This window comes from Primulina eburnea, chromosome 6, assembly GCF_022965805.1.
Source record: "Primulina eburnea isolate SZY01 chromosome 6, ASM2296580v1, whole genome shotgun sequence".
NCBI lineage: Eukaryota > Viridiplantae > Streptophyta > Magnoliopsida > Lamiales > Gesneriaceae > Primulina > Primulina eburnea.
The window spans coordinates 38,290,076-38,312,118 of NC_133106.1; the positions used below are offsets into that span (position 1 = coordinate 38,290,076).

Sequence of the window (22,043 nt, forward strand, 5' to 3'; positions counted from 1 at the left end):
TGGTAAGGAAAATTATGTTTACTTTACTTGTGAATTAATCATTGACCAATTAAATTTTTTCCCTTAATTTTGATTGGTTGAGTTACCAACCATAAAATCACCAACAAATATCATTCCATCTATTACTTTTTGGATAATTAATTAAAATCCGATTAATATTATTATCTTTGATAAAAATACTTTTTTTCCCATTCTAATTCTACTTAAATAGTCCCCACCACCTTCATCTCTCTCTCTATATAAACTGCATTACCGTTCTTCTCTGCGCACACAGATTCAGATCACTATTATTTATACCTCATCCCTCCAATTTTCCCTTTTGTATATTACTTTTCGACTGCATCGATGACAGGAGCGGTCAACAGCGGTCCCGGCGGTGGTTTGATCGTGAGTTTTGGTGAGATGTTGATAGACTTTGTTCCGACAGTCTCCGGAGTGTCTCTGGCGGATGCGCCGGGGTTTCTGAAGGCACCCGGGGGAGCCCCCGCCAACGTGGCGATCGCGGTGGCGAGGCTGGGAGGGAGAGCTGCCTTCGTTGGGAAGCTCGGAGACGACGAGTTCGGTCACATGCTCGCCGGGATCCTGACGGAGAACGGAGTGACGGCGGAGGGAGTGAGTTTCGATAAGGGAGCACGCACAGCGTTGGCCTTCGTGACCCTACGCGCCGACGGGGAGCGTGAGTTCATGTTCTATAGGAATCCCAGTGCTGATATGCTGCTAACCCCCGATGAGTTGAACCTCGACCTTATTAGATCTGTCAGTATTCACTCTGAATTATTTTTTGGTGCATCTCACGCGCGCATTTTTTTTTCATAGACCAAAATCCAAATTAATTCTCTACATGGGCAATTTTGGTCCAATTTTTTTGTTTGATTTGATTCAAAGCTTTTACTTTTATAAAAAAAAATTCACTTCATTAGTTTTGACCTCCAAATGGAAGCACGCATCTGCTATTTGTTCTGTTTCGTTAGTTTTCCACTTTTATTTGGATTGGCGTGACATAAACGATGCTAATTAATAAAAATTAAATTTTGTAGATAGGCACTGAATAATGGGTAATAAGTAAATTAGCTGGAGGTGGACCCATGACGGGATTTTTTCCTTAAAACTTGCTACAACATTAAACCGGATATGATTGGAAATTAAGGGTATTAACATAGAAAATTAACATCTGAAATGGGGTGATTTGTTTGAACAAAAAGATTAGTTAGATTCTGTTTAATCACGCATAATAATACAGAGTTATTCATGTAAAGAGAGTTATAGGAGTGAGGATTCGAAAAGTTCCTGTCTGGACTATGTTGATACCACTGTAAAGCGTGGATTTACTGGAAATTACGTCCATTAAACCAAATCTACCCACCTCCTATTTTCTAGATTTATTCGTCGGGATCGAACTAATGTCTTGAAATATCATGTTCTTACATTAAAAAATTGTGGGACAAGTTGACGCTGAAGAGGTGAGTCCCACACTTGACGTGTATAACACGCGGGAATCCCAGTGTGGCGTTCGAATCTAGTCGAGTTTCTTACTTTAGACTATATAACGTACGACATGGTGCACATATTTTTGTGTGTATTTGTGTGTGAGAGAGAATAAAAGTCAAATCGTGGGTTCACTGAGGTTTTTTGACAGCCTACCTACTCCCAGCAATCAGCGTCCACCAAACTTTTATTTTAGGTAACAGTTCAATTAACTTACTGCACAGTTTTAATGTTAGATTCGATATATTGAACTTACTTGAAATTATTATTTCTCATATACTATCATAGTAGGATAGTTTAGGTGAGGAAAAAAACACGGTGAAGATGTAATACGTGTACATCAACTAGATATAGTTTTGCCAAGTTTGGTTTGTCTGATTCTTGAAGCCTATGAATGTGTTGAAATCAATTTTACATTTCGATTTTTGACGGGTATCCTAATATTGATCGATCAAGTAATTCATTATTCTTAAAGTTTTTTGTTTATGTACATAGGCTAAGGTGTTCCATTATGGATCAATAAGCTTAATCGTTGAGCCATGCCGATCGGCTCATCTGAAGGCAATGGAAGTGGCGAAGCAAGCCGGGGCTTTGCTCTCGTACGACCCGAACCTCCGGCTGCCGCTCTGGTCCTCGGAGAAGGAGGCACGAGTTCAAATAATGAGCATATGGAACAAGGCAGATGTGATCAAAGTTAGTGATGTTGAACTGGAATTCCTCACTGGCTGCGATAAGATCGACGATGAATCCGCCTTGTCTTTATGGCACGATGATTTGAAGCTTCTCTTAGTCACCCTTGGAGAAAAGGGATGCCGATACTACACCAAGGTAATTGATCTAAAGTTTTAATAATAGTTCATTTGAATATTATTTAGCAGTGAAAAGTAAAAAGTTAATTCATCTTAAAAATATATTTTAATATGCGAGTAATTCGGTAGGTGGTGGGATTTTTTAAGCAGAGATAATATTAAAACGAGGCGGGCGGTCAACTGATTAGTTCCCCCGTTTCTGAATGAAGCATGCATTATTCTAGAGAAAAAGGCAATGGACCCGGGAAAAAAAAAGGGATTTTGTCACGTATTAAATTAAATCTTCGCAAACAGTGGGTGGGAAAAATATTTTCTGAAAAGCATGACTCATATTAAAATTCTTTGTAGACTTTTCGCGGATCAGTGGATGCATACCGTGTGAATACAGTGGACACAACTGGAGCTGGAGATTCTTTTGTGGGTGCCCTTCTGTGCAAGATTGTCGATGACCATTCCATTATCCATGTAACAATTTATAATCTTGGATGTTCTTTGTCCGAGGGAATTCGACTCCCTTCTGAATCTGTCTTGTTACTGATGATATTGTTTGATTAATTACGTGTCAGGATGAAGGGAGACTGAAGGAAGTGCTCAAGTACGCTTGCGCATGTGGTGCTATAACGACCACCAAGAAGGGAGCAATTCCGGCTCTTCCTAGGCACACGGATGTCGTCAATCTTATATCAGGGGAGCTTAATTAATGACAACATATTGCAAAGACAAATTCGATTTGCTTTTCTTTTCTTTTCTTTTTTTTTTCTTTTTTTTTTTTAATCTTTGCAATGCGAGATGGCACTTTCCAATCTCTCGTGTTGAGATTTTCGAGTTTCCCCCCAAGTGTTGGTAGAACTGAATAATGCAACACCTATTTTCCTCAAGTGTGGATGATAATAGAGATATGGGTTTAATGTCTACATATATTTATATGCTTTTATAAGGTTTTAGCAGGAAAAGGTACGACTTGCATCGAAGCTCGACATGTTTGAATTCAGTGCCCTGAAAACCGCAATAACCTTCCACTGATGAACGTTTTTTATTTGAAAAAAAAGAAGAGGATCGAGTAATTGTAATAGAAAAGACTTGCAGTCCGATAATTTTTTTTTTTCCTGGTGCATCTGATATACCAATCCTTTCTTGCGTACTTGAAATCCAACATTTCAATTCAAGGGGGAAAGGGACAGAAATCAACTACATGGGAAAGAAAACATTCACGAAAATTTAGACCTGCCAAATTTGTAATTATCAAGCAACAAATATCAGTAAACTAACTACTGCAGTCAAACTCCCAAACGTTTAACTAGCCACTTTAATTTAGTAAGCAATTTTAGTTTTGGAACTGCTAGGTGTTTCTCTCACATGTGATTATCAAGATTCAACCCAGATCAGGAACTGTGAAGAACTCTTCATCATCATCGGGGATTTCGATTCTAGGCCTCTTGTTAGGCATGTGACATTTGCCTGATCGGTGAGAAGTTGTGTAACTTGGCTGAGACATGCGCAGCTGAGGGACTTCGGCTGCAGCATGTGCCTCATGCCGTATTTGTTCACCGAACAGATTCATCTCTGTCAACCAGTCAAGATCATCAAACTCGAGGTGCTCCTTCTGCACAGATGTACGCATGCTTTAGAATAGTTTGAAAATAAGCAGAAACAAAAAACATTGTCTAGGAGGTTAATGATATGTTGTAAAAACTATACGATACCCATTGTGATGAAAAACTTAGTTTGAAGACCAAAACTCGAATTTTTCAGAGAAAAAAAGCATCAAACAAAAAGCTATGCTACAAGAATTGATCTCGGTGAATTTTGGCAACAAGAGCCAGATATTCATGTTCAATTTATAAAGCTCCATGATTTCCACCTTGAAACTCCCTAGTTTTGCCTTCTCATCCTTGAATCTTTCTTGGAAGACAAGAATCTATGCATCAAATGAAGATATGTATACATACAAGAGTTAATATTTTACCCTGTTGGATGAATCATAATCAGAAAATTGTAGCAAGTCATCAACAGCCCAAGATGGTGGTGATGTTATGCCCGGAACCTGATGTGCCGGTATTTTTGTAACATTCTGCTGTGAATTTGATCGAGGGGGCTTCGGCTCAATCGAATTTTTCAAGTTTTCTTTGTTACAGTTGGAGCTGCTCAACGCCACACGTATTCCGGTGGCTAAAAACCTCTGGTGGTTTGCAGCAAGGGTATTAGCTGCATGAATAGGTTCATCACAGTCCTTACAGAAGAGTGCTCTGTCCTCCACACAGAAAATGAAAGCTGCTTTCTCCTATACACGATCAATGACCACAAAACAAAGTAATCATCAAAATTCAAGCACCAAAGTCGAGAGGATCCCAGTGGGGATGAGCAAGTAAATAAACTTAAGGCTTCAAACATAAAAGACGATGCAAGTTTTATTCCTCTCAAACAGGCTAAAGGATATGGCTAGAGTATGGTGATCCAAAATCCTTTTAGTCCCACTCGATGAGCTTAAAATGCAACAACTATCGTTAAACAAAAGAAGGGGAAACACGTACTTGGCAAATGTCACAGGGAGGGAGCTTGCTGGAGAGGGATTGGAGATGCAGCCTCTGGTGTTTGCTGGCAAGCTTGTTTGCCGCATGAACTTCAACATCACATTTCGCACACAGTGCCGCCTCATCTGCGCAGCATATCACGCTTGCTTCTGCCTTCTCACACACATCGCACTGAATCTTCATTTTATGATGATGATGATAATAGTCTCAATTCTTTTCACTACCAAGAATAACGTACAGCGAAAATCAGCTACCAATAATATCAGATCCCATAACCCTTATCAGAAAACAATTATCTTGGTTTTTTTTTCAAGATTCAAGAAATACACCACAAAATCAAATTTTGGTATGAAGGGTCCTTGTCAAAATACGCGATTTGTTGAATAAAATATCTGACACAAACACTTGATTGTAATTCGAATGAACCAGGACAAATGTCTTTATGAATGAAAAATGAGGCCAATAATGTAAGAAAACGAGACGAAAAGCACAGCAGTTGGAAGAAAAAAGAAGAATCTGCCAAGGACGAGACAGAGAAGTGGCTGGCGGACGATTTGAGAATCAAATGCTTGGCCAGAATTAAGACAACACATAATCTGTGGACTCAACCACATGTGCGTTGCCCGTGACTCGCGAGGAATTAATTATGAAGGCCGTATATATATTTTCCTGTGACTAGGTAACCCGTTACCTACCAACATGTAAATTTTTTTGATCTATTCTCCTGTGACCGGTAACTCGTTACCTACCAACTTGTAATTTTTTTTATCTTATTTTATTAAAAAAACCCACAGCTTCATATTTTATTTGATGGATTGAATTATGAATTTACCAATCCTCTGCCCTCTGGTTGGCCGGGACGGTGTAGTACTCCCACCGCAAGGTCGAAGCACCCTGGTTGGCCAAAATAATGCATTTAATTAAAGAAACTTCTTTTATACAGACATGTAAAATAATCAGCATGAGTTGACTAGTGAATTAAATGTTTGGTTTTATCTAGCTTTTTAATGGTTACTCCACGGTGGCATTGTTAGCTTTTGAAAATACCGTTCTCCAGTAAAATCAAAATTTATTAAAGAAACAAATACACACATGAAGGTATGAACTTGTTTTCTTTTGTCACCCTTGAATCCTATTCTTTGGAAGGACTGCTTTCTTATCCAAGCTTATAGTATCAGAAATCTCAATACAAATAGGTCGAAACTTGATGCCTTCAACAATTAAGCCGGACTTGGACGTCTTCTCGAACAACTGTGCCTCAACCTCTCCTTGTTAGTTGTTCGGCATCGGTCAAGTAGAAGTTTCCCATTTCTACCTTCACCCATCCATCATCTCTGGTGATGGCCTTATCTCCGTGTCTATTCTCCGTCGTGTGAAGGTGAACAACTCTCGCTCTTTTATCGGCATCTTCTTCCGAGTCATCACCTACAAATCTGATTGTTGTGTTGCCTACATTAAGCCTCCTAAATCACTTTCGTAATCCAAAAACTAGATATGCTGCATAAATAGCTCTTGGAGACAACATTTTATGTCGATTTTGCATTGGATTTCAAGACACCAAACATCATTTAGCTCTGCTATCTCATGAGATAATCTGCAAACACTACGAAGAAAAAGAAAAAGAGAGGGAGAGATTCCTCATATCTGAATATCCCGAAAAAAAATTTCAGTCAAAATTTGAAATAATGGGTTAATATGATGATGGACCTTGAATCTGCGTGTGGTCTCCACTCCCATTTTATTGGGTTATCGCCCCCTGCAATATAAAGACGCCTTGGTCCAAGCATATAACATATCTTTCTATTCCTTCCATCCAGGGAAAATCCCTGTCAGGTTATCAAATTGCATCAGTAAAAGCACTGTTATACAAAAATATATTAAACAAGGAATTCCTTGAATAGGCTGGACTTGCCCAATAAGCCGATGACGATGCTATTTCTTGATAATCCGGCATTACAAACTTCTCCCAATCTACTGCAAATGATTCATTGATCTGAGAACTAGTAAACCTTGAAAAGTTTCCTCCTCCCCTTCCTCTTCTGTTTCTCAAAACCGTGTTTGGAAGAAATTTAACCTCGGTGTACACTGGCCGAAACTCGATGCCATCAATGATCGGGCCAGTCTTCATCCGGGGCATCGTATCACGCAACCGTACATTCACCTCTCCTTCATATCCGTTTTGAAAAATGAAGTTTCCAATATCCACCTCCATCCATCCGTTCTGTGTACCGCAACCTTTCTAATAGTTTCCTTCGTTGGTTGAAGGTGAACCACCATAGGTCGAACTTCTTCTGGCTCAACTTGTTTGCCTCGTTCATCCTCTACAAATTTAACCTCTGTATTAGCTACCTCTAGGCCCTGATGCCCTCAACTAATTTAAACACCAGAAAAGCCGCGCAAGTAGTTTCTGGAGACAGAAATCTTGTTTTGATATTGCCTATAATATCAAACCACAATACTGACTTCAGCTCTGCAACCTCAGGGAATCTGCAAACATATATACATACATAAAAAAGAAGTAAAAAATTCAGTTTTTGCTTGTGTAACGATGATAGAGGATAGTCAAAGACATATGATGGACCTGGAATAAGCATGAGATGTCCAGTTCCAGTAACTCGAGTCATTTCCCCATTCAATTTGAAGTTCCTTTGCTCCAGCCACCGACATTTCTTCGAATTCTCGTCTTGGAAATCGTTCTGTCAATAGTCGGATGAGCCAGTTCAATACCAAAGTGCCTCCAACTTGTTCCGATGAAACACAAACTTTTATCAAAATTGGATGATATGGACGCATACAGATTCTATAGCCAACTTGTTGTTTTCGTTTCTCGCCACTATCGTATACAAAAACAAGATAAATATATGAAACTTTATCGTACCATTAATCAATGTTTATTTCTCTTCTAACGTATGTACCATCCCATAATGTGCTGACGTTAGAGTTACTCAACATGGAGTACTAGGAAATCCCACAAGTTCTATTATTCAAATGATGATTTTTTAATCTGTGGAGGACTTGAGCTAAAACTCGGACTCGATGATTGGGAACTGCTGTTGCTTTGGGTCCTGCGGAACACCGCTCCTACCAATCTTTCCCTGTTGTCGCAGTTCTGGGACATCTTTCTTTGAGAGCTTCAGCTCTGGAAAACTGATTGTATATCAGATTTCCTACATCTTGTTTGGAATATCTTGGTGCTTCAGCTGATTCGAAACTGAAACGATCTTTGATGCTCCAGTTGGGCTGTCCTTTGGCCTTTTAGATGGTCAGCCGTAACTGTCTAACGAGTGCCTATGAAGAGAGGCAGTCTCAAGTCTTTCAAAGACATCTAGCACATTCTCCTACATTCTGCTATTTTCGAAGCCTTGCTTTTTCTGTTCTCTCGGCTGCTGCTGTTCCTACCGGCTGCTGTCTCTCTGTCGTTTCTCTGCATCGTGATAAAGTTTAGATACTAGTTCAGTTCGTCGTGGTGATGCATCGAGATAATGTTATAAATAAATTTATGGAGGTTTGTTTAAACTACAATTATAGCTTCAATTTATAACATTTTTGATGAATTTTTTCTAAAATATCTTTTCTTTTAACATCTTTAATTTTATTTTATTTTAGTTTTATTTTTAAATTCAATTACTTTTAAATTTATATTTTAAATTTTTTAAATAATTTATCAATCTTGATAAAAAAATTCTTTAATTTAAAAATAACAAAAAATGTAATTAATAAATATTCCAAGGCTTTGATATTCAGAGAAAGACTCTTTTAGGGGCGAAAGAGAAATCGTCACTCTGCCGTCAAACTAGGTATAATCAATTTCCCTTCTGAATCTCGGCTACTATCGTTCTTTCCTCTTCGGTGTTAAAGTTTCCATTTTTTTGTAGTATTTTGTGTCCTGTAGAGCCTTTGAAGGTGTTATTTTTCTCCTTGTATAAAGCATACCGGATTGTGATATTTAGGTCTTTCCATATTTCGCATTTGCTGGTATTTTGTGCGGGTAAATTTGCTCTATTGCGTCGTATCTGCCGGCGTTGGTGGGTTTCTGCGAAGATTCTTGAAGTTGTATTGGTTTATTAGTAGACGAGCTTATTGGTCGAACAATTTTGGGCCGCTTTATTCCGAGTATACTTAATTTATCGGAAGTTAAAGTCTTTTTAGTTGATATATTGAGGCTATTGGGATGGGGAAGCCATTGTTTTATGAGATTTGGGATAAGCCAGCTACAAGTTGCGTAATAGGGATATGTAGTTTGATTTGGTTCTATATTCAGAAGAAGAATATTGGGTATTCACATGTTGGTTTGAGTTATGAAACTGCGTTAGACAGTCATCATTGGAGGATAATAACTTCTGCATTTTCTCATATTAGCATCCTTCATCTTGTTTTCAATATGAGCGCACTTTGGAGCTTGGGGATTATTGAAAAATTAGGAGACATCGGTCTTGGGGTAGAATATTATCTACACTATTCGTTGCTGTTGGTTGTTCTATCTGGATTGCTGGTTCTTGGGATCTACCATGTCTTGATTCAGAAATTCAAGCTGGACTATTTTAGGAGAGTAACTGCTGTTGGGTACTCTTGTGTTGTTTTTGGGTGGATGACTATTTTGTCTGCAAAGCAACCCTCTTCAAAGTTGGAACTTTTTGGGTTTCTGTCACTTCCTATCAGTTTTGCGCCATTTGAGTCGCTGATTTTCACATCTATAATTGTCCCGCAAGCTAGTTTTATTGGCCATTTATCGGGAATCATTGTTGGGTACTCTATCGCCTGGGGTTTGATACACGGGATGAATAATTATTGGGCAATATCTATGTTTGGATGGGTTGTTCTTGTATTTGTTTATAGTTTGAAGAAGTCTGGTACATATGATTTCAACTTTCTTGTGATTGAATCAGTAACAGATCCTTCATTGCCTTCTGTGCGATTTCCTGCTTCTGGAAATGGTAGAACCTTGCAGATGAGCTCGTCGCCTGTTGTTGGTGCCAATCTTGTGTAGCTTATGCAACGAATTTCGCATGATATTATGCAGCTAAGATTGATTCCTCAGGAAATACAATAATGCCAATAATCTTTGCTTTGATATATATATCGATTCAACAATGATCAATGGAAAACAGGTCATTTTCTCATGGCATCTTTTCATTTCCTGAGACAATATTTATGTTTCATATGAAATGATTTTCTTTCTTCTACTAGTTAGAAAATGAATTTGGCGAGAGGAAAATAAGGTGAGGATTCATTTGTATTTGATATTTTTTCCCAGTTAAATGTGGTTCGAGGGAAAATAAGGTCTTTGAGCACGAGCAAATATATATTCATACGTATACATATTATTTGGTATAACGCCATTGGTTGAATGACAAATGGATTGACTATAGTTATGCATACACCAACATATAATTTTTGTTGTTGATGGCATTAGTACCTCCTGAACTTTCCGAGGTCGAATTTTTGCATAGCTCGGTCACTATGATCTTTGCATGAGTGTAGGCTTCCAAGTTTGTAGTATATTGTGGTGGATTATCTAGTCTCTTTTAGATCATAATCAAGTCAAAAAATGTACACGTTTGATATGAATGTCGATGAAAACTTACTCAAATATATATCCAATAATTAACATTTATTCTTACATATGATGTCCATGATTTTCTTATACCGCAGTTTACCATATGTTTTTCAACTTTTGCTCATTACTCTGACATTGTTATAACCCTCATAGGTTGAGCCTACTGTTCCAAATATATTTACTCTTACATATGATGTGCATGATTTTTTTTATGAATCTCGTACCAGAACGAATAGAGTACTGATAAATAAGCTAAAGGCATTTTAGACTAATAATAACGTGCAGTCTTGAGGATTTCAAAGGTGATTTGAATGTAGATACTACGTTATGAACTGTTGCCGATTCTATAATAAAATTAATTTTTTAAAATTGGGAAACATAATAAATGTGACGACTTGACTGTGACACAGAGGCAACCATATAGGACGTGAATAAAGTTGATTCTAATGTATTGTAATCCAACAATATTCCTTCCCCATTATTCCCACAACTCTTTGGGAGTTGAATCATGAACTTGGTTATTCTATCAATTTTAGTTCCAATTCGATCATTATACTGCGACTAGGTGCCCAAAAACGTTGATCGCGCAAATTGTTCTCCGAAAAAGCAAGGTTGTTTCTATTGACATATGAAAGAATTATGAATCATTGTAATCAAGGTAAAGCTGGCGTCAAATGCTAAAGGAATGAACTTTTAACAACACGGCAGTGCATTTCTTTATCATATACAGCAACAAATACGAAAAAGGAAGAAGAAAGCACGAAAGAGGACCAAAACCACCGAGGACCATCCAGCTCAAATGCTTCATTGAATTGCAACGAAATTCACCCTGTGTTTAATGAAAAATCCAATCTGCAACGGCCAAAATAATTAGCCATTGTTAATTTACCAAATAAAATATACTGACACATCAAGATGACTTCAAATCTTTAGCATGCATAAAAATAGTTTACAAGTTAGTTGACATTTTGATATCAGAATCTATACTTGCAAAAATAGCATCAACAGGAGTTTATGTAGCATCAGCTTCATGGATGGCATATACATGAAAACACTGATAGATTAGAGGACAATGGCCAAGATGAAATAGCAGTAGTTATTTTGAAGGTCGTGGTAGAAAAAGGAATGCCTTTTCAACATTCAAATAATCAAATCCAAAAAACTGACATCATTGCTACAGCGATAAGAAGTCATTCGGGTACTATTCATTCTCACTCCACTCCTCCACTCCACTCCACTCCACTCCAAAATTGTTTCTCAATATGAAATATAATGTTTTATCAAGGGTTTCACAAAATGAATATAATGTTTTATCAAGGGCTTCCTTGTAGACCTGATTTGCTGGCGCCAAAAATAAAAAACACATTGAGAGTTTGAGACACATTTTCCCAGGATCAAATACCATAAAACATCATTTGGTTAAAAAGGAACAATGGTCAGTATTTATCCTGGTACGGACCTAGACAACAATAGCCCATAAAAAACATATGAAAACAAGGGAAACTTATCCAAAAAGGACCGACGCCGTGAAACATGTCACAGTGATCAAAATTTTACAAGGGTAATCACCAAACACAGATTTAGAAGTATACGACTTATGACAGTAATTTACGTTAGAGATTGAAGATTTGTACCTATTGGTTCTTAAGATCTTCACTATTTTTGTCATGATCAATGACCCCACTGACATACGATGCAATTGAATTGGAATCACTCCCTTGACCACTAGGATTCAGAAGTTGTGAAAATCCCTGCCCAACTGATTTCCAGAAACTGGTAGGCAGAGATGACTGCAAATTTCCAGCGCTTTCTTCAGAAGGCAGTTCAACTGACCTGGCTGATGCAGTATTCAGCTCAGAGAATCTTACAGCTCCTAATATTCGCTCTGGGAGCTCTGATTCAGTTTGACCTTCAATAAGGAAAGCTAAATCAACTGTAAGGGTGGTCAAGTACCCAAATGCTAGATGAACAATTGCATTTGCAACCATTGAAGACCCAATATCAATGTCAACTTCCATGAAGTTCTCTCCAGTACTATACATGCAAGTAAGAGCCCGACCAATAATGCAGATAGCCTGCTCGCCAACAGCTTTTCTGACAATCCAAGGGCCTTGGACAATATTTGCTATCAATTTTAATCTTGAATTTCTAAATCCATCATCACCGTTAATGAATCGGGTAATTAGCGAGTCTTCTGGTCTAGGCTCACTGTCCACAAAATATGCAACAGCGCTATAGTTGTCTTTACTCGGAACTTGTAAGTTGAAAGCCCAAACAAAAGGCTTATTACCCTTTGAAAACTCCACATCAAGAATTCTTCTAACACGATTTTTGGGATTTCTTAACAGCTCAGTAACTTTTGCCGTTCCTTTGATCCAGTCAAAACCTATAGGCTTCAGCAAATAATCCCCACCAGGGATCTTAGCCTTCGTCTTCAGGTATTCTGGTCCTCTAACCAAGAAAATGTCTCCAGGAGGAGAAGCCCAGCCATTAGAACAGTTATCTGGCTCGAGAAGAGGGATATCACCTTCTGATTTAACTCTCTCAATCCATTCCTGATCCTGGTTCTTTTCAGAATACCCCATGCTAAGATAAATCACCTTTCAGGAAATTGTTATGGAGGGAGAAATCGAAAAGTGGTAGCAAGGAAAAAAAAGAAGGAATATAAATTTTCAAGGACATCAATCCAAAAACAAACGTGCATACCATGAACCAAAAAAAGGGGGAAATAGAGAATCAAAACTTTTCACAAATTCATGCAGCATTATAATCAAATTCAAGCCTAATTATCACTTGAACTTGACAGTGATTGCACGATCCTTATAGGCATTCATTATAACCTGTTCACTCTCAATTGAAAATACAAACAGCATACAAAAAAATGGGATAAGAAATAAATTTTAACTGAACTTTCAATCCGCTTCTTTAGTCAGGCCATCAAGGGACGCTAGTCGAACAGACACTATATTTCAGGGAGGGTGAAAACATACCAAAAAATCCAATCATTCATTCACATACACGATTCAAGCAAAACACCTGAACCCCAGGAAAGCAAAAATAACACGACACAAACCCATAAATGATCTGCGTGGGAAAATTGGCAAAAAATCACAGGCCCAAACAGCGAAATTGCAAAGAATAAAATTAATCACGTAAATAATTACATGATAAAAAAAATAGAGGGACGGAGACCAACTTGCGAGACTAAACCTTAATCCAGCTGGGAAAAAACTGATTCTCGAGATTAGGGTTCCGATCACTGAAATCAAATAGCCACGTCGGGATCGATGCAGGGACCGAATTCTTGGTTTGATTCGTGCGTGAGATTGCAATATGTTAGGCGATGTTTCTTAATTTCTTTGAATTATCAAACATAAGTTGACATCATCACGCAAAGTGGATCACACATTCAGACTTGTACTCAGCAAACACGATATGCATACATACATACTAGACCTAAAATTAGAAAGAAATAAAGTTGGAATAAAATTAATTTTAGATTAACATAATGATAAAGATTATTTGATTGATGTCAAAAATGAAATATGAATAAAATAAAATGAAATTTCAAAATAATAAGTACTCAAAAATGTTGTTTATCATTATTATTATTATTAAAAAAATAATATATTATAAATATTGATATTTTATCAGCTATCATAAAATTATTCCATCTCATGACTCTTGATATGTGAAGATGCATTATTAGGCGTGTCATTTTTTTTTCATTGTCGTCGAACTTGTGCTCGAGAAATAGATGTTCATATAATGATTATATGGATTCTCGAGAAGAGTTACATTTATATATATATATATTATGTTGGTTTTTAATTATTATAATAATTATAATTATAATAATATATTATTATTATTATGAAAGTTGATATTTATACTCTATTTCGCATTTTCTATATTTTATTTTATGTGTGAAATATGTCAAATTTATTCACAAATAGAGTTCAAATAAAAAAAGTTAAGACTGTAAATATTAACTCCCTTTTATTATTATTATTATTATGAAGACATATATTCATACTTAGTTAAGCTAAATAAGGAAGAAAATTATAAACATAGAAATAAGATGAGTAAACGAGTAGTTTGAATGAAATGGGCTGACTATTTCCATGAATATTAGAATTATCATTCTTATTACAGTGTCATACCAATCATAAAGTAAAGAATAAGGGAGTATTTTATTTTATTTTAATTTGTAAATAATAAATAGAATGAAATTACAATATTTTCATTAGTTTATCTAATATTTTTAAAAAGTTATTTACTTCTCTAATTTTTGGCTTAAATGAAGTCAAGCCAACCCGAATTGAATTTTGGGTGGAGTGGGACGGATCCTTGGCTAGACGAGTAGTACTGAAATTGGCCAAAACCCATCCTTAGTTGGTCATCCTAAATATATATATTTTTGTCACGTCGTATGTCAAATTCTCAACAAAACCAAAATAACACCAAATCCATGAAGAATCTACTCCCAAACCACAAAATGCCTCACAATTCTCACGTGAATTTAAAGAGTCCGAATCCTATAATACCATTTCACTACATTACTCGACATGAATTGCTGCACAAAACACACTTTCCTTCCTCCCAAATGGAGACAAGAGCATTGCAAATAAAAGATGGGATTCTGTTGCAGCATCCTTATCTAGTACTATTTGTGTTAGCTTTAAGCTTTGTGGTTATGGACCCGTTCGGACTGAGTCCGGTCGGTGGGAAAAACTTTAGGCCCGTAAAGAATGACATCGCACATTACCACCAAGTCATGGAGAGTTGGCCAGGGGATAACCGGAGCCGGCTTGGACTTGGGAGATTGGAGTTTAAGGACGACGTTTTTGGGCCCGAATCATTGGAATTTGATTCTCGGGGTCGTGGTCCATATGCTGGTCTAGCTGATGGTCGTGTGGTTAGGTGGATGGGGGAAGGTGCTGGGTGGGAAACATTTGCACTAGTTACACCTAATTGGTAAGCTCATTTTTGGGGAACAATGTATCAAATATAAGCACAAAAAGCATGGACAATTAAGTTACCATTTTTATGCAACCACGTCGCAGGTCTGAGAAACTGTGTGCAAAAGGTGTCGATTCAACAACAGCGAAGCAATGGAAGTTCGAGTCAGATTGTGGGCGTCCCCTTGGCCTGAGGTTCGACACCAAAAGCGGAAACCTGTATATTGCAGATGCTTATTATGGACTACTTGTGGTAGGTCCCGAAGGAGGCCTGGCCACGCCTTTGGCGACGCAAGTCAATGATGGCACACCTATTCTTTTTGCAAACGACCTTGATATTCATAGCAATGGATCCATCTTCTTCACAGATACTAGCAAGAAGTACAATAGAGTGTAAGTTCATGTAAATGGAACCGTTCGATCATTTACATATTCCATATACAATTTATAAGATGTTTGAATTATATATATGACCCTAAAGTTCACCACTTAGACGGATTTGGTACCTCAAGTTTTACGAGTAACCAAAATCTTGAAGCAGGAACCATTTCTTCATCTTGTTGGAAGGGGAAGCAAGTGGGAGACTTCTTAGATATGACCCTCCGACAAAAACAACACATGTTGTATTGGAAGGATTAGCATTTCCTAATGGAGTCCAATTCTCAAAAGACCAATCTTTTCTACTCTACACGGAGACTACAAATTGCAGGCAAGCACTGTACTTAGTATAATCAAGTTCTTTGTTATTATGATATATGGTGTGGTCTTGTACATAAACATGATGTGATCTGACTTCTAACCATGTTACAGGATCATGAAATACTTCTTAAAGGGTCCGAAAACGGGCACGACACAACTCGTTGCAAATCTACCAGGATTCCCTGATAACGTGAGAATAAACGATAAAAACGAGTTTTGGGTGGCCATAGATTGCTGCAGGACTCGTGCACAAGAGATTCTCGTCCACAACCCATGGCTGAGAAGTGTGTACTTTCGGCTACCGATCCCGATGAGATATCTGGCTAGAATGGCAGGAATGAGAATGTATACTGTGATATCAAAGTTGAATGATGAAGGGGACGTTCTGGATGTTCTTGAAGACAAGAAAGGTGCGGTGATGAAGTTAGTGAGCGAAGTGAAAGAGGTAAATGGGAAGTTGTGGATTGGAACTGTGGCTCACAACCATATTACAACTCTTCCTTATCCTCTACAAATTTAGCTATATGTATTAATTTTGATCCAAGATTGGTGACCATTACTAGAGAAAATATGGCATTGTATCTCCTTATTCTGTCAATCTTACTTTATAATTCGTTCTTTGATTTTCATATCATTAGATTATTAATTTATTTTTTTATTATTTTATAAATTACAATGTGACAATAACTGGTTTTTATATAATGATTTTAATGAAACTCTTAAATTATCTAATGATTGATTTTATTTGATCAGCACATAGAGTATTTTTCTTATCATCCTCCATTAAAAATTGTGGAGTAAACAAGCGTTATAATAAATTTATTTATTAAAAATCTGAAATAAGAAAATAACATAAATGCATTAGAAAACTAAAAAATAAATCATATCCAGAAAATCTGAAAAGAAATTCATTCTGCTATATTAATTTTCATATGATATTAATTTTCATATGACAAACCCAAAAGATATAAATATATAAAATTCTGTGCCTAAATACATTTAAGGAGAAAAAGGTACAAAATATACTTAAATACATGCACTTTAGGCGCATGAACAATCACGACAGGGGAAATGCACCTTATTAGAAAACGCAATGGTTAAATAAACAATAAATATTGCATATCTTAAGCGATTACACAAGTGGGTAGGTGCAATCTGCCCCAAAAAAATCAGATGCAATATTCGAAATGACTATTTTACTCACAACTGTTCACTGAAATAAATAAAAAAATATTTTATAACTCACCAAAACACAGAAACAACGACAAACTAAAGTATCATTTAGTAATACTAAAGTAACTGATTAAACCAAGGAACCTCATGCTCCGGAGGCAGCAACTGAACAAATACCTTGACAAGTCATTCACCTAAATTTCATATTACCAAGACAAAAAATCACATATCGCGTTAATACAATATCTAAACATACTGATCGCGAGTTTCCGAACTTTGTGATAACCAAGATTTCATGCGTATATAGATCTCCAACATCGAAAACAATACACCCACCTTTCCCACTTCTAATCCTTTGATAATGCATTGGGAGCAAGGTCCTTAAGAACAGAAGATGGTGCAGAATTTCTCGTCTGCTGCTTCTGCTGCATCAAGGATTGCACATGCTGAGTCAGGTGTGGCTGTTGCTGACCCTGTTGTATCTGGAGCTGCTGCAATTGTTGAGCAGTTAAAAACGTTTGTGCCTCATGGTTGTTGGAGTAATATTGCTGGTTTGCACCATAGGACGCAGGAAAACTCATTTTAGCTCCACCATTAAAAATAGTTTGACCTGTCAGCATTTTCAGATGCTGGATCTCTTCCTTCAATGCATCGTTCAAAGCTGGTTTAAACAGGAGGAACATCAGATTTAAAGCTTTTAACGCCTCGTTTGAACAGAAGTTAGTAAAGGGAAGTGAAAAAGAAAATCAGATGAATGAAAATGAAATTATATTGCATTTTCCTTTGCATTAAATATAATAATAACTGTTTTTAAAAAATAAAATAAAATTATACAGGTATAACTAAAAAGAATAGCAAATAGCACGTGAATTAGTTTACATTGTTTTCTTTAATTTTCTTTTGAATGAACACAAAAAAAAATGTTTTCCACGACAGAATCAAAGATGATAACATAGCTTAAATGAAGCTGAAGGAAATCTGTATATACAAATTTTACCCTCACCCCTTTAATTATTTGCATCGAGTTTTGAGGTAACGAATTCTGGATTTGGATATTATTTATTAGGCACTAAAACATGTAATTTGATCAGTATTCGGTGATGTTGGGGGAATGGTAGATGAAATATCATGATGACAGAAGAAAATCTGTGTTAAATTTACGAAGTAAATCGATAATAAATATTAAACTATGTTAAAAATACCTCACTTTTAAGTACGAAAAAAGTCATCCAATGTAATAAGAAAAATATCCTTCAATGACAATGTGAAGTTTTATTCTGAGGAATTCAATGGAAGTGAGAATGCTGCTCTGATCCTCATATCATTCAAGAGAATAAGAATAACTAAATGATCCTAACCTCTATTAGTTTTTTGAAATGGTAGCAAATGGCACTAGTTAATCCACTTAATCATCAATCAAGAGCAATGATATAACGTAAATTCCAGTATCAGTTTCACATCATTCTAGTTAATTATCCCGGTATTCCCCACAGACTATTTACTAGGAAGTAAACAGAAAAGAAATGGCTGAAAGTTCCTGCCAACGAAGCAGTCTTACCATCTTGCAAGTGTACTTGTTGTTCTGTTGTTTGCAACTGAAGTTTGAGTTCACTGTTATCGGCAGTAAGACCATTTGTATCTCTCTGTTGGTTAAAAAGAAAAGGATGAAGTCCGCATAAAGCTGTCTCGATCTTGGTACAATGTAGCTAAAAGATATGGAAGTAGTTCAGAAAGCAGAAATAGATAATTATGTCACAACTGCCCCATAAACTATGCCATTTTGTTAGCTTAGCAAAGCCAAATCATGTTCGTCCTGTTTCTTGAAGAAAATAAAATGCCTACATACCACATGGGTGGACAATGTTTAAGTAAAATACACAGGGATGGGGTCCGTAATTTCTCAGCTTGCACCGAACTCCCAAAAAGTTGAGAACCTCAATTCAATTGCGAAAACTAGCAAAGAAACACAAAAAATTCTTCATTTTACTAGGTTTCTTTTTTCATCATTTGCACTTCATTTTCATTCAACTAATTCTAATTTACTTTCCCCTAAAGACCCTGAGGCACGTTATACTTGTAAGTCTTTTGGAAGGTATGCATGATTTTCTTTAGTTCTTTTGTCAAAGTATGGAATTGGATGGAGGGCAAGTGTTGTTTATGGCATCCATCCAACAATAACAATTATTATCACTTCAAGTTAAGGTTTACAAGAACCTGTAACAAGGTCAACTGTGCAGATAAGGAAGTAGCTTCCGTTTGCATGGTCTGGACTTTCCTTTCAAGCTCGAATATATACCTCATTTTCCGTTCCTTTGACCTTGCTGCGGACTGCCTATTTGCTCAAATCCTGTTCAAGATGTGCAACATACATATGAGAAATAAAAAAAGTTAATGATGTGCCCTCTCTCTCGACAATAATCTAAACAGGAATAAGACAAGCTAAATGTTCAGAGAAATTTTAGTAAAAGCAGCAAGAGAATAAAAGACGGTTAAGAGTACATATTCAAGTTAAAAAAGGCAAATAATTCTAAATCATATTACCCAGAAATTAAAACTCGAATAACAACAAGAAAGAAATAGAGGATATAATTATAATTTTAAATTCAGTGGAGTAAATCTTCTAAAAGAATCATGGCCTAAATAGAATGTGACTGTGCATGCATGGAGGAGACAAACAATATAGCAATCCGAAGAATGACATACAGAGACATTGATAGATAATATGTCTTGGCAATAGATAAAGATATATACATAGCTTTTACTACCAGAAACCCAAGAACTACAACAGAATATTACCAGTATTTAACATAATATTTTAAATTTTTTAAATGGATTTTATGTTATCTGGTAAAAAATTACGTAGAAACACTTCTGAACCTTCTGAAATCTGAAAGTAGAAAGACATCATCAAGTCAAGTACCTTCAGCCAAATATTGGATACAGGGGCTTGATAAAAGGAAAACACCCAAGTGTCAAGACATGATGTGCAAGTTTCTACACATGAGCCAGGAAAAAAAATCATGCCTGATAACTAACATTCTAAACACAAACTCTTCAGCAATACCACTGCTAAATAGACATTATTCGAATAGCTGGCATCAAAGAATAAATTGCCATCAGTTGAGTTCAGCCGCTTCCAAGAAACTTGCTAATTCTAAAAGTGATAAGAATAGAATCAAATATTGAAAATAGAAAATATAAAAGGTATCTTGAAGAGTTGTTTGTCAACTGTTAAGAATGAAATAACCATAAAATCATACTGGAATAAGTGAAGAACCCCAGAAACTACCGAAATACATAATTCTTGATTTTACGACAGTTTCCCAGAATAAAATTAAGCAATCCCGCTCAAATTGAGGAATCTATGAAAATTTTTAGAGCAGCACGCAAATAAAAATTTAAAAGCACTGCATGAGAAGAAAGAAGATCTTTCTACTACTGATTAAAAACATAAACACAGAGACAACTCAAGATTTGGATCTTGACAAAATGGCGTTAATTCCTCGCATTTCAATGCATCCTTTTATGGCATTCCTCGAAATCCTCGAAAAAATTAAATGATGATCAACCAGTATGCATTCAATGCATCCTGCTATTGCAAACTACAAATAAAGTAGAAAATCATCACAATGCCCCAATGAGTCAAACCATACTTATTGATCAACCAATGCTTTGGTAAATACAACTAAAGAGCAAAAGAACTAACTTGGTTTCAAAGTTAACAATGTGTTAGCACTGAAAATATTACCTCTTAGCACGCTTTGGATCAGTGAGAGCAAGTTCAGCAAGCTTAGCAGCAGACATTTCTTGGATTCAGTTAAAGCTAAGTCTTCCGAACCAGACATTAGCATCTCAGATTTGACAGTAGGCGATCCATCCATGGACTGACTATGCTGATGCCTAACTCTTGGCTTATCATTGAAACCAGAAGCCAAAATATCGGTTGACACGCTGCCTGATGCCGATGCCCGAGCAAGACGAACATGTGATTCAGTTACTATAGAAGCAGAAGCTTCGCCTACTTGGAATTCGGAAGTCACCGAAGGTGAATTGAATTTATCCATATCAAGATACATGGAGAGTAAGTCCTCCTCCGTATCATCAGAAAAAGATGGTCCATCAAATCCGCCCACGACCCCAAGATCACTATCAAAGCTTATATCATCTGGGAGGGTAAGAATCTCTGAGTGAGCTCGTCGATGCCCCAATTTCTTAGTGGGTTATCAGGCATCCGGCTTATATCATAACTAAAAGGGCTAGAATCAGGTAGTGACCCGTGACGAAAAGGACCCGTTTCTAGTGAATTGTCTGGTCCAAACTCCAAAAGGAGGTAAATTTGAAGATCCTGATACCTCCGTTTTCACATTATAAAGACTACCAGATGGTGAAAAAGCAGAATACCTCCACGAAGGTGGTAGTAAGCTTTCACTACTATGGTGAGACTTATCCATTACTAAAAATATCTCAAAAAGCTCCAGAACCCAATACTTTTACTTCTAAAGGCTCCTTAAAACAACGAAATTGCCAATCAAATCCCAAATGAAGTAAAACGCTATCAAATAGGCAGCTCAAAGTTTCCACAAACATGATTGCTTTCCTCTGGTGAACCTGCCAAATGGGTGTTTGATATGAACCCTAAAAAGGCTCTCTCGGGACACAAACGCTAAAGAGAACAAAGGGACAGGGGGAAATGGTTGCGTATAAACCCATACAAATGTACATACACATAAAACAACAGAAAAAGCGAGATGAAACAAGCAAGCATGAAATAAATCAGCGTATAAATGGGACTACAAATCCAATCCCAAAAATAACATGCACGCAGAAA

At 36.7% G+C, this 22,043-nt stretch overlaps 6 protein-coding genes and 1 pseudogene across 8 annotated transcripts; 3 read left to right on the forward strand and 4 right to left on the reverse strand.

Annotated features, from left to right (window-relative positions):
* The first annotated feature begins 231 nt into the window (after positions 1-231).
* LOC140835127 (probable fructokinase-4) lies at positions 232-3,210 on the forward strand. The gene is made up of 4 exons (XM_073200520.1): positions 232-756; positions 1,981-2,313; positions 2,643-2,759; positions 2,861-3,210. Exons 1-4 carry the CDS (start codon positions 346-348, stop codon positions 2,993-2,995), a joined length of 996 nt encoding a protein of 331 aa, XP_073056621.1. The 5' UTR covers positions 232-345; the 3' UTR covers positions 2,996-3,210.
* On the reverse strand, positions 3,024-5,233 carry LOC140835128 (B-box zinc finger protein 25-like). The gene is made up of 3 exons (XM_073200521.1): positions 4,826-5,233; positions 4,261-4,575; positions 3,024-3,897 (listed from the first exon to the last, which is right to left on the reverse strand). The coding sequence occupies exons 1-3, from the start codon at positions 5,006-5,008 to the stop codon at positions 3,667-3,669; spliced, it is 729 nt and encodes a 242-aa protein (XP_073056622.1). The 5' UTR covers positions 5,009-5,233; the 3' UTR covers positions 3,024-3,666.
* Positions 5,234-5,527: 294 nt separating this feature from the next.
* Positions 5,528-8,012, reverse strand: LOC140835553 (uncharacterized). Its single transcript, XM_073201038.1, has 7 exons — positions 7,407-8,012; positions 7,285-7,312; positions 7,055-7,183; positions 6,738-6,947; positions 6,579-6,651; positions 5,949-6,093; positions 5,528-5,719 (listed from the first exon to the last, which is right to left on the reverse strand). The coding sequence occupies exons 1-7, from the start codon at positions 7,616-7,618 to the stop codon at positions 5,629-5,631; spliced, it is 888 nt and encodes a 295-aa protein (XP_073057139.1). The 5' UTR covers positions 7,619-8,012; the 3' UTR covers positions 5,528-5,628.
* A 537-nt stretch (positions 8,013-8,549) lies between these two features.
* LOC140835130 (RHOMBOID-like protein 13) lies at positions 8,550-9,958 on the forward strand. Its single transcript, XM_073200523.1, has one exon. The coding sequence runs from the start codon at positions 8,997-8,999 to the stop codon at positions 9,810-9,812; it is 816 nt and encodes a 271-aa protein (XP_073056624.1). The 5' UTR covers positions 8,550-8,996; the 3' UTR covers positions 9,813-9,958.
* A 1,010-nt stretch (positions 9,959-10,968) lies between these two features.
* Positions 10,969-13,833, reverse strand: LOC140835131 (protein ENHANCED DISEASE RESISTANCE 2). 3 transcript variants are annotated; one of them, XM_073200525.1, is made up of 2 exons: positions 12,017-13,578; positions 10,969-11,234 (listed from the first exon to the last, which is right to left on the reverse strand). In XM_073200525.1, the coding sequence occupies exon 1, from the start codon at positions 12,965-12,967 to the stop codon at positions 12,017-12,019; it is 951 nt and encodes a 316-aa protein (XP_073056626.1). In that variant the 5' UTR covers positions 12,968-13,578; the 3' UTR covers positions 10,969-11,234. The 3 variants fall into 3 exon arrangements, with proteins under 3 accessions (XP_073056626.1, XP_073056628.1, XP_073056627.1); XM_073200527.1 differs by lacking the exon at positions 10,969-11,234 and adding an exon at positions 13,593-13,833 and having other exon boundaries at positions 11,305-12,968; XM_073200526.1 differs by lacking the exon at positions 10,969-11,234 and adding an exon at positions 13,579-13,833 and having other exon boundaries at positions 11,306-12,968.
* A 1,050-nt stretch (positions 13,834-14,883) lies between these two features.
* Positions 14,884-16,628, forward strand: LOC140833617 (protein STRICTOSIDINE SYNTHASE-LIKE 13). The gene is made up of 4 exons (XM_073197948.1): positions 14,884-15,359; positions 15,449-15,736; positions 15,885-16,052; positions 16,154-16,628. Exons 1-4 carry the CDS (start codon positions 14,989-14,991, stop codon positions 16,560-16,562), a joined length of 1,236 nt encoding a protein of 411 aa, XP_073054049.1. The 5' UTR covers positions 14,884-14,988; the 3' UTR covers positions 16,563-16,628.
* Positions 16,629-17,562: 934 nt separating this feature from the next.
* Positions 17,563-22,043, reverse strand: LOC140835132 (probable transcription factor PosF21; annotated as a pseudogene).